This window comes from Elephas maximus, chromosome 11, assembly GCF_024166365.1.
Source record: "Elephas maximus indicus isolate mEleMax1 chromosome 11, mEleMax1 primary haplotype, whole genome shotgun sequence".
In the NCBI taxonomy this organism is placed as follows: Eukaryota; Metazoa; Chordata; class Mammalia; order Proboscidea; family Elephantidae; genus Elephas; species Elephas maximus.
Genome location: NC_064829.1, coordinates 13,683,550 through 13,695,735, shown reverse-complemented (window position 1 = coordinate 13,695,735; position 12,186 = coordinate 13,683,550). Strand labels below are relative to the sequence as shown.

The window sequence follows — 12,186 nt, the reverse complement described above, 5'->3', positions numbered from 1 at the left end:
ATTGATGAATGAGAGAGAGCACAATGCCCTTTTTCAGTCATGTCCTTGAAAAAGTAATTCATGCCCTTGTTTCACTCCTTCAAAGGTAATTGAAAAATAGTTGATTCTATATCTTTAGAGATTGCATGGTTGTTACTTTAAAATAATAAGACATGGAATATTACTGTATATGTGGTATTATTTTCTAGGAGTTTCTTTTGAATTGTTTACATCGAGATTTGCAGGGTGGGATAAAGGATTTATCTAAAGAAGAAAGATTATGGGAAGTACAAAGAATTTTGACAGCCCTCAAAAGAAAACTGAGAGAAGCTAAAAGACAAGTGAGTAAATTTATTGTTTTTTGTATATCATGTTTATAATAAAATATAAACAATGTGCTGGTGTCTTTGATAGTTATTTCTTTTAAAAATACAGTATATACATGTCTCCTGAAGTGAAGTTCCCTGATGGGAAATGGTGTCTACTCAAATGTTTTCAGTTCTGTATTATTGATACTTCACATTGGTATCAATCCAATGTTTTGTTTTATTTTAAAAGTTTTTTTTTAATTAAGAAGATGATTTTTACTAAAAGATGTTTCATCATGTCCTGCTTGATTATACCTGTAAACAGAGCTTTTAAGGATGAGAAGCAGGTTGGAGCGTGCTACATTTCAGAGACTCATGGGGAACTTGAGGCATTTGAAATGAGTCAGCTCTCCGGAAATGCAGTGGTGAGGATTGCATGGAAGATACTGAAGAGCAGAGGGATTTTTTTTTTACCTAATAATAGGGAGAGTACTTATAACTAATTCCTGAAAATTTGGGTGCCTTAATCAAACTAGGGGTCCTCCCCACTAGTTTAGGGTGTGCTTTGCTACTCCAGGACTGTGAGCCTACCAGCCACACCTAGAGCTAAAATCCCAAACGTCTGGAGTCTCTTACAATTCATATGCAGATAAAACTGTGAGATCCAAGTTCTGTTTCCAAGGCACCTTGGTTAGCACTTAGACTCGTGTTTGGTAATGGGCCACTACTGTGGTTGTGGTTTTAAAAGACTAGACAGCCTGAGTAATTTTGTCGCTTTGTGGTTAGAGATTTGAATTTACGTGAAGGATGGTTGTCAGCTGCCATAGAGTTGGCCCCACCTTGAACAGAACAAAACGCTGCCTGGTCCTGCAGCATCCCCATGATCAGTTGCAGATCGGACTGTCATTGTGATCTGTGGGGTTTTCATTGGCTGATTTTTGGAAGTAGATCATCAGGCCTTTCTTCCTAGTTCATCTTGGTCCGGAAGCTCCACCGAAATCTGTTCAACATCATAGCAACACACAAACCACCATCGACAGATGGATGGTGGCTGTACATGAGGTACATTGGCCAAGAATTGAACCCGGGTGAGAAGTCTACCACTAAACCACTAATAGCTGCCTGGGTTTCCAGCTTTTGTCAGAAGAGAAACATCCATGGGAGTGTTACAGATGCACTCCAGGTCTAGTACCGCGGGAACCTCTCCATGTTTTTCTTCCATTCTCCTGCTAACTAAAGGCTCTGTCTTTTGCTTCCTATGTCTGTTTTTTTGTTTTGTTTGCCTCCCTTCATGCATCAGCCTGGAATAGGTTGTAGTCACTGATCAATCAGGCTTTTTAGATAGATTGTAATTTTTAATCCTATGACATTGCTGAACAGCCTTGAAACAAAGGGTCCCTGACCTAAGGCGTGGCCAGTGCAAGTTTAACTTTGATTTCCCTTGATTTGGATAAAGAAATCATGATATAGCAACCAGAGCTAACGTGGAAAGGGAATGATTACCTTCACTTTACCAATTTTCTTGATCCTGTTTTCATTCCTGTTCTTTAATTCACAAAATGCTCAACAGTTTCTATCAAGTTGATTTTAACTTTGAGGAATAAATGTTACTTAAGGGCAGAAGTCCTATAATTCATCACATTAGCAGACTAAAAATAAGAAAAACTGCAAAGTCATTTCAGTGGGTGCAGAAAAAGCGACTGGCGGAATTCAACACTTAATTGTGAGAAAAGCTCTTAGCAAGCAATTTTCTGGACTTAATGAGGGACATCTATGAAACATCTGTCATTATTCTCATACTAAATCGTGGAAGACTGAATATTTTCCCCTCACGTTGGGTGTAGAAGGCAAAGACGTCTGCTCCCACCACTTCTGTGCAAAATTGTACTGGAGGTTCTTGCCAGTGCAATAAAGCAAGAGAAAAAAAAAGGGCATTCAAATTGAAAAGAAAGAACGGCCTTTACTCTTAGATGTCAGGATTGTCTATCTGTAAATTAAAACAAAAGAAACCAAACCTGTTACTGTCAAGTTGATTCTGACTTAAATTCTAATGATTAATCTATCTATAAAAAAAAGAACTAGTGAATTTAACAAGGCCATAGGATACAAGATCAGATACACAAAAGTCAATTGTATTTCTGTATATTGGCAATGAACAATTGGATATTCATCCTAAACAAATAAAAGATTTAATTCAGGGATACACCAACCATGTGGAACTCAGTTTTGTTAAGTTTTCTCAAATTAATTTATGGATACAGTCCTTATCAAAATTCAAAAAGGTAATGTTTGTGGAAGCTGACAAGCTGTTCTAAAATTTATGTGGAAAAACAATTGAGGTATAATAGTGTAAACACTTTTGAAAAAGAACACAACTGGAGTACTAACTGCCTGAGTTTAAGTCTTACTAGAAAACTACAGAAAGCTGCAGTAATCAAAACAGTAGGTATTGACACAAGGATAGAGATTCAGAATAAAAAACCCAGAAATAGACTTACACATATATAAGCAATTAATTTTCAGTGAAGATGCTAGGGCACCTCAGTGTGGAAAAGGTGTTCCCTTCAGCAAATGGTGCTGAACAGTTGGATATCCATATGCACAAAAGAGGCAAACCATAAATCTTTTCTCATACCATATACAAAATTCACTCAAAATGGATCATAAACTAAGACCCAAAACCATAAAACGTCAGAAGAAAACAGGAGGAAATCTAACTGACTTGGGGTTAGGCAGCAATTTCTTAACCCCTTTGTCCTCATGGGTACCTCTAGGGACCAAGTACTTTATCTGCCCCTGAAGGTTTATTGGGAAGCTGCTGCACCACTGACAGTGTGTGTTGCCACAAGGCGGGGGACTTTATGACCGCCTGAAACTGAAGAAACGGGGCATGGACTGCAAATTACTGTTTTTACAGGGTATTTTATGAGGTATCTGAATTTTTGGTAGGAACACAGAAATTTTGAAAAACTTTATGTACCAGTAGACTGCAGTGGGGACTCTGGGATATAGTTAGTGGTGCTTCATATGTGCCACTAAATGCGCAGGGGAGGCATGTGAAGGGAGAAAGAAAAAAATCCATACTACCTACTGGAAGGACATGTGCTTATGAGGAACCTGTGCGTAGATCAAGAGGCAGTTGTTCAGACAGAACAAGGGGATACTGATCGGTTTAAAGTGAGGAAAGGTGTGCGCCAGGGCCGTATCCTTTCACCATACATATTCAATCCGAGGAAATAATCCGAGAAGCTGAACTATATGAAGAAGGGGGCATCAGGATTGGAGGAAGACTCATTAACAGCTTGCGTTACGTAGATGATACAACCTCGCTTGCTGAAAGTGAAGAGGACTTGAAGCACTTACTAATGAAGATCAAAGACCACAGCCTTCAGTATGGATTACATCTCAACATAAGGAAAACAAAAATCCTCACAACTGGACCAATGAGCAACATCATGATAAACGGAGATAACATTGAAGTTGTCTTGGATTTCATTTTACTTGGATCCATAATCAACACTCATGGAAGCAGCAGCCAAGAAATCAAAAGACGCATTGCATTGGGTAAATCTGTAAAGGACCTCTGTAAAGTATTGAAAAGCGAAGATGTCACCTTGAAGACTAAAGTGCCCCTGGTGTATTTTCAATCACATCATATGCATGTGAAAGCTGGACAATGAATAAGGAAGACCAAAGAAGAACTGACACCTTTGAATTGTGGTGTTGGCAAAGAATATTGAATATACCACGGACTGCCAAAAGAACGAACAAATCTGTCTTGGAAGAAGTACAACCAGAATGCTCCTTAGAAGCAAGGATGGCGAGACTGCGTCTTACATACTTTGGACATATTGTCAGGAGGGATCAGTCTCTGGAGAAGGACATCATGTTTGGCAAAGTACAGGGTCAGCGGAAAAGAGGAAGACCCTCAGCGAGGTGGATTGACACAGTGGCTGCAACAATGGGCTCAAGCATAACGATTGTAAGGATGGCGCAGGACTGGGCAGTGTTTCGTTCTGTTGTGCATAAGGTCGCTGTGAGTTGGAGCCGACTTGAGGGCACCTAACAACAACAACAAGGCTTTCTTTGTGACCTAATATGTGGTCTATTCTAGAGAATGTCCACGTGTACTAGAAAAGAAAGTATACTTGGCTGCCGTTGGGTGGAGTGTTCTGTATATGTCTATGAGGTCAAGTTGGTTGATTGTGGCATTTAGATCTTCTCTTTATTGAGCTTGTTTCTGGATGTTCTGTCCTTCACCAAAAGTAGTGTGTTGGAGTCTCCTATAATTGTGGAGCTGTCTATCTCATTTTTCAATGCTGTTAGAGTTTGTTTTATGTATCTTGCAGCCCTGTCATTGGGTGCATAAATATTTAATATGGTTATATCTTCTTGGTGTATTGTCCCTTTAATCATTATATAGTGCCCTTATCCTTTGTGGTGGATGTAACTTTAAAGTCCATTTTGTCAGAAATTAATATTGCCACTCCAGCTCTTTTTTGATTGGTGTTTGATATAGTTTTTTTTCCATCCTTTGAGCTTTAGTTTGTGTCTCTAAGTCTAAGGTGTGTCTCTTGTATGCAGCATATAGACAGATTATGTTTTTTTAATCCATTCTGCCACTCACTGTGTCTTTATTGGTGCATTTAGTCCATTTATGTTCAGCTTAATTATAGATAGGTATGAGTTTAATGCTGTCATTTTGATGTCTTTTTTTGTATGTTGTTGACAGTTTCTTTTTCCCACTTAATTTTTTGTGCTGAGTAGCTTGTCTTTATATATTGTCTTTTCCTCTTATTTGTTGTTGGTGATTTTGTTTCTGCTTCTTTCTTGTATTTTATTTTGATGAGTAGGATTGTTAGTCTTCTTTGTGGTTACCTTAATATTTACCTTTTTTTTCGAAGTTGAAACCTAACTCTTATTTCTTTATATCGCCTTGTCTTCCTCTCCATATGAAAGGTCTAAGACTACATTTCTTAGTCCCTCTTTATTGTTTTAATGTTGTCTCCTTTTACATAATGACATCGCAGTTTCCCTGTTCTGAGCATTTTTTTTATCTTGATTTATTTTGTGATTTCCTATCTGGATTGACGTCTGGTTGCCCTGTCCTGTGTTCTAGTCTTGGGTTGATATCTGATATTATTGACTTCTAACCAGAGCACTCCCTTTAATATTTCTTAGAGTTTTGGTTTGGTTTTTATGAATTCCCTAAACTTCTGTTTATCTGGAACTATCCTAATTTCGCCTTCATATTTGTGAGACAGTTTTGCTGGATATATGACTCTTGGCTGGCAGTTTTTTTCATTTAATGCTTTATATAAGTCATCCCATTGCTGTCTTGGCTGCATGGTTTCTGCCGAGTAGTTGGGGCTTATTCTTATTGACTGTCCTTTGTAGGTGACTTTTCGTTTATCCCTAGCTGCTCTTAAAATTCTCTCTTATCTTTGGTTTTGGCAAGTTTGATTATAATATGCCTTGGTGACTTTTTTCTAGGTTGGTGACTTTTGAGATCTACCTTATGTGGCGTTCAGTGAGCATCTTTGATAGATATCTTCTCATCTTTCACAATATCAGGGAAGTTTTCTGCCAACAAATCTTCAACAATTCTCTGTGTATTTTCTGGTATCCCTCCCTGTTCTGGTACTCCAGTCACTCATAGGTTATTTCTCTTGATAGAGTCCCACATGATTCTTAAGGTTTCTTCATTTTTTTTAATTCTTTTTTCTGATTTTTTCTTTGAATATATTGGTGCTGTGTTTTATCTTTAATCTCACTAATTCTGGCTTCCACTTGGTCAATTCTGCTCCTCTGATCTTCTGTTGAGTTGTCTAATTCTGTAATTTATTGTTTATCTTCTAAATTTCTGATTGCTGTCTATAGATTCTTGCAGCTTATTAAGTTTTTCATTATGTTCTTGAATAACCTTTTTAATTTCTTCAACTACTTTATCTGTGAGTTCCTTTTTTTGTTCTCCATTTTGCCTCATCTCCTGTCTGATCTCGTTCCTGATGTCTCTAAGAGTTCTGTATATTAGTCTTTTGTATTCTGCATCTGGTAATCCCAGGAAGGCACCTACATCCAGAAGATTCTTTGAGAGCTTGTTGAAGCGATCATGGTCTACTTCTTTATGCTATTTGATATTGACAGTTGTCTCTGAGCCATCTGTAAGTTATTGTATTAGTTGATGTTTTCTTACTGTATCCGAGCTTGTTTTGTTTTGTTTTGTTTTGATATGCCCAGATAGGCTCCTTGAGTGAGCTAGCTTGATTATTTTCACCTATGAAACTCTACCATCCTGTCCCTGGATGGCTAGAGCTGTTATCAGGTATATGAGTCTAGGAGTCCATTCAGTTTTCTTGTATGGATTCAGCTCAGGTGTCCAGGTAGTTAGTCATCAAGTGTGTGGTAGGCTCTGCCCTACAGTCTTAGAGGGGCAGGGGTGATTGGTGTAGGTACAGGTATCTGGTTGCAGCAGGGGGTCATGCTCTGAACAAGGCAGGGGCTGACAACTGTCCCGAGTGTCTGTGAAGAAAGCCTTATCCCTGTTCTCTGGAGTGCACAGGCAGGTGGGTTCTGCAGATGGACCATGGGCACCCAATGCTTTTGGTTGTAAGGACTGGGAGGTACCAGTTATCCTGGGACCCCTGTCATGGGTGGCTGGGTGACCTGAGTGGACCCACTAGTCCTTAGGCCCCTGATGTGGGTATGTCTAATAGGCAAAAAATAGGCAAGGTGGTGTCAAACATCAAACACCCACCTCTCCACTGCACAGCTGAAACAGTTGCAGTCCGCCAACAAGGGCCTACTCTCCTGAGATAGGCCCACACTGGTCCATGTAGGGGGAGAAAGCGATTCAGTGTCCACGGACCGCTTATGCTTGGACAGCAGCCACTTCTGTCTTGAGCTCCCTAGCTTAGTGGAGCTGGCAGATTATCTTTTTCCCCAGTTTTGAATTCATTCCTTCTCCAAGGCCGGGAAAATGGCTCTGGGTGCTCATTAGGGTCTATCTCCAGCCCTGGGAAATCGACAGCCACTGAAGCCAGCTTGGGTGCTGGTGCACGGTAAAACGTACTCATGTCCTTAGTTTTTGCCAAGAGCGCCGTTCTTCTCTGGCTCTGGAGGTGTGAGTAGGCTCTGCGGCTGGCTGTTTCTCCTTGAGGAAACTGCGGCCGGAATGCTACCGCCAGCCTGCTGCAGTCGTTCCTGGGAATGGTGCCCAAGTGTTCCTAGTGATTCAGGTCTGCTAACTCTTCTCCATTTCTGAACTGTCTCTCCTTCCCCCTACTGCTCAGTCCATTTTCTAACTTTGCCTTTGATGTTCAGGGCTCCTAGCTTGTCATAAATATAATCGTTTCACTTGTTTTTTCGGGTCTTTGTTGTAAGACGGATCACCGGAAGCATCTGACTACTCTGCCATCTTGGCCCCACGTCTGAAAAATTTTTTTGATAAGTTGCATTTCATCAAAATTTTAAAACATGTTCTTCAAAAGACAGTGTTAAGGAAATGAATGTGTAAGCCAGATTAGGATGAAGTATTTTGCGAAGAACACATATCTGATAAAGGATTTAAACTAGATATATAAAGAACTCTTATAACTTAGTGCGACAATTCTATTTAAAAAGCAAAAATCTGAAGAGATACTCTGGCAAAGAAGATATATTAAGATGTATTAAGTCATTAAGGAAATATAAATCAAAACCACAACGATATACCACTGCTCATCAACTAGAATGGCTCAAATTAAAAACATGCAGTGTTGACAAGAATTGGAACTCTGATATATTGCTTTAGCAGTGCAAAATGGTACAGTTTTGGGGAAAACAGCTTGGCAGTTTCTTAGAAAGTTAAACATAGGGTTACCATTTGACCCACCACTTCTCAGTCTTCATATTTATTTAAGGGAAGAAAGCATGTGGCCACAAAAACCATATATGAAATAGTCATAACATATTTATAATATCTCAAACTAGAAAGAACTCAAACTTTAATCAGCTGGATAGTGGGTATACAAATTGGTGCACAGTCACATTCAGAGTGTGAAATCTGACTCAGCAAACCGTTGGTGCAAATGACAAAATAGATGAATTTTAAAAGCATTATGCTGTATGAAAGAAGCCAGATAAAGGCCATTTAATGGTTAACTGATTTCATATAAAACTCTAGAAAAGGCAGAACTCTTATTGTTGGTTGCTCCTGCTCATCGTTGCCTAATCCTACACCTTCATGATCGTTAGTATGTTTGAGTCCATTGTTGCAGCTCTCATGTCAGTCGAAGGTTTCCCTCATTTTTGTTGGCCTCTATTTACCAAACACAATGTCCTTTTCTAGCAAAACTTCAGCAGTAGAAACCAGGTCAGTGGTTGCAGGGAGTGGCGGGATGGTGGAGGAGGGAATTAACTGTAGTGGCAGAAATATATCACAGTTGTGGTGGTGGTCACTTGACTACGTACATTTGTTAAAACTAATTGGCCTAACTGTACACTTAAAATGGACTCCGTTCCCCAGACCCCCAAACAAAAAGTTATCACAGAATGTAATATTGGTAGAAGGGTTCCAGAAATGGTGAAGCACATAAGCCAAAATTGAGCATTTATCACAGTGCAGCCACAGACCAAGCCCAGCTAACAAATGCCTGTCTCCGGGTGGTTCATCTGGCTGTTACTGTTCTTTCAATTCTAGGACATGAGAAGGAAGCTTCTAGAATGCCCTGAATTATCAACTTTTGTTTTTAACTCGGGGGAATGTTGAATAGGTATTATATATAGGCTGATCAGTTCTTTTTTCATTTGTTACTTGACAGGAATGTGAAACCAAGATTGCACAAGAGATAGCCAGTCTTTCAAAAGAGGATGTTTCCAAAGAAGAAATGAATGAAAATGAAGAAGTTATAAATATTCTCCTTGCCCAGGTAAGCTCTTTTTCTCTTGTTTGCAAGAATCTTAATGGTCGTTTTTAAATTATAATTTGAGAAGCTAAAGTACAGAGGTGTAACATCGTTCACCAGAACCGTGGGATGATTCAGAGGTTTTAGAGGGTGTACCTGCTGGATGTGGTCCTACCTTTATGTTGTGTTTTTATGATGTTAGACTGACGGAGAAGAAGCTACCATATGCTGAGTGATCGTTCCTTACTGGGCATTGTCCTAGGCGCTTTGCTTAATCTCACTTAGTCAGCACACAGGTCTGAGTTATAGGTATTTTCGCTTATTTACAGATTAGTGGTATTTGTTCCATGTTAATGAGATCAGATTTTAGTAGACATTTTAGAACATGTTGTTCCTAATATCACAAAACTTGGGATCCTGAAAACATAATGATACAGATTTTAATTGATACTTGTTGCTAAGGTGTTAACCTTTAAGATATTTTGATTTTATCCTTTGCAGGTAGAAGTCAGTTGTTGGAGGTTCATTGTCTTTATTACTCATTCATTGAATCAACCAATATCTATTGAGTTCCACTATATTCCAGGCATAGAACTGAAGATGAGCTCATTTCTTCCTTTCTGAATTTCTTAAGTCAACCTTACTCTGTTCTGGATATTCCCAAAGCTTACGAGAAAAGAATGGAGTTCTAGACTCTGCAGCATAGTCTTTGTAAGCTTCCAGAAACTCGTGTATGTGGAGTACCTAAAGCCCTACAAGTTTAAGTCTTTTCTATTACTTCTGAAAAATACATTGTTTTGCCTAGTGGGCACATAACACTTCTCCCCTGAGGAGAGAATGATTATATGTTTATTTTAGGGTTTTTCAATCTGATATTTTTTGGAATGTTAGCCTTAATAGGTAACACCAAGGAAAAGGAGAAACATCTGTGTTCAAAAACACCGGCGAAACACTGCCTATCACATCTCCGAGAAAGACTCAATGCATATGAATGACTTAGAGAAGTTTAGAACTTGGTCATAACGTCTTTCAAGTTTAACCACAAATACTTATCCTTAATACCTATCAGTTTGAGAAGAATTGCTATAGACCTTTGCATCCAACTCTTCATCTTTCATACCCTTAAATTTCTCTTTAACCTCCCTCCACACCTGAGTGTCTGCTTTGGTTTTTAAGGTTAGAGGGGCTAGCGATAGCCAGATCTTGGGCAGATAGTGATTTTTTTTTCCTGTTCTTTTCATAAGACTGGTGGCCTAATCAGTTCTAGAAATGTTTATTCTGTTAAAGGAGTTACTGTTTAAATATTATCTCCGGGAACATGGGTGAGGAGAATTGGTGGCTTATGGTGAGGAAAAAATATTTCTCTGAGTGTATCTTTCCTTCACTTAGACCTGCTTTGAAAGGTGATGCTGCAATTAGCCACATATCCTTTGGATCCTTCCTTTCCAAGTGAAGGTATCAGAGGCCACTTTGGCCCTAAAATAGACTAACTCTTCACTTAGAGATAGGAAGGCATTTAGAAATGACTGGAAAGCAAAAGCAAATATAGTCTTGAATTCAGACTTTGGCTTTGTCCCCAGTGTGCTAGCCTCATAGAGAATCTTTGCAGAACAAGGACACTGGATCCCTATGTGGCATTGTATGTCTTGAGAAAAATCTGGTCATTCCCCCAAATAACTTAGTTTACCTCTTCTCACAGAAGCATCTTCTTCACCCTCAGGAAACAGGATATTGTCCTGTTATGCAATACAATAAGCTTTCATGTAACTTGGGTCCTCAGATACTGTATAACATGGTTAAAGAATTCACAGCAACATAGGAGGCCAAAAAAGAAGTGGCATTTTCTAGACGAAAACTCTCAAAGACGTTCACCAGTGATCGTTATTTTAGGAGAATGAGATCTTGACTGAACAGGAGGAACTTCTAGCCATGGAGCAGTTTCTGCGCCGGCAGATCGCCTCAGAGAAAGAAGAAATAGAACGCCTCAGAGCTGAGATTGCTGAAATTCAGAGGTAAAGGGAAGCCAGGGGCTCTGAAGTTTCCAAAAATGTTTCCATTAAGCGTAATTTTTCAACTTTAAGATTTTCATATAAAAGAATTAGGCTTCTGAAATTAATCATCTTAAAGGTTCTTATTTATAAAGTCTTAAGAAGGGTGTTACATTAAGTTGACTGGTGAAAACATGATCGATCTGAAAGGGTGGTGATACTTAGTAGACACTTGGACCTTTCTGTACTTGTTAGTAAAGCCTTTATGGATCTCTCACCCTTTCAGTCGTCAGCAACATGGTCGAAGTGAAACTGAGGAGTATTCCTCTGACAGTGAGAGTGAGAGTGAAGATGAAGAAGAGCTGCAGATCATTCTGGAGGATTTACAGAGACAGAATGAGGAGCTGGAAGTGAGTTTGAGGGGGCAACCACAAAATCATACTAACTCCTAAAAAGTTCTGGAGAGCAAGTATTTCCCAGCAGAGTTTTTTTATCTTTTCCTTAGTCACCAGCCAGGGAGGCGGAGCAGAGAGGAATTTAGGGGCAGTCTCACCAAGGAGTTTGCAGGACACAAGCTGACTGGGCAAGTGGAGGGTACACAGGTGTCTTTCTCTAGCCAGCCTCAGGCTGTAGGTGGAGGCGGTGACCTTCCAGGACTTCAGCGTATCACCCATATCTTTCTCTTCCCAACTTAAAAGCCAAATTCACTTAACTGTGCCAGTTCTGGTAGCTTTGAATTATTTGGTCTGTGATCCTAGAGAAGATGAACAGAAAAAGGAAAGCTAGTAGAAGAAGAAAAAGGCTCCTCAATGTCTTTATGGATAATGGGGGACAAAGTTTTCTTTTGGCCCTTCAACCAAGTGGTAGGTGAGCGCGAACATGGCAGTAGGAAGCTGCATAGTGAAAAGAAAAAGATTTGAATGACCTTGATCAGAATTTCCCTTCTCACCCCAAATGAAACATATTCTCCAGATGTTTTGCTTAAGGGCTGAAAGAAGACATCCTTCTCTCAGAAAGGAATCTGAG

At 39.5% G+C, this 12,186-nt stretch overlaps 2 protein-coding genes across 2 annotated transcripts in view; one reads left to right on the top strand and one right to left on the bottom strand.

Moving 5' to 3' along the window:
- The window catches only part of PPP4R1 (protein phosphatase 4 regulatory subunit 1), a 181,257-nt gene that overhangs the window by 23,497 nt on the left and 145,574 nt on the right, over window positions 1–12,186 (bottom strand). The gene's annotated exons all lie outside the window — the stretch shown is intronic.
- RALBP1 (ralA binding protein 1) overlaps window positions 1–12,186 on the top strand; it is a 94,051-nt gene that overhangs the window by 80,225 nt on the left and 1,640 nt on the right. The window contains exons 6-9 of the mRNA XM_049900165.1: window positions 189–320; window positions 9,089–9,196; window positions 11,063–11,184; window positions 11,447–11,570. Of these exons, the coding sequence (XP_049756122.1) occupies window positions 189–320; window positions 9,089–9,196; window positions 11,063–11,184; window positions 11,447–11,570 (486 nt within the window). The remainder of the gene's footprint in view (window positions 1–188; window positions 321–9,088; window positions 9,197–11,062; window positions 11,185–11,446; window positions 11,571–12,186) is intronic.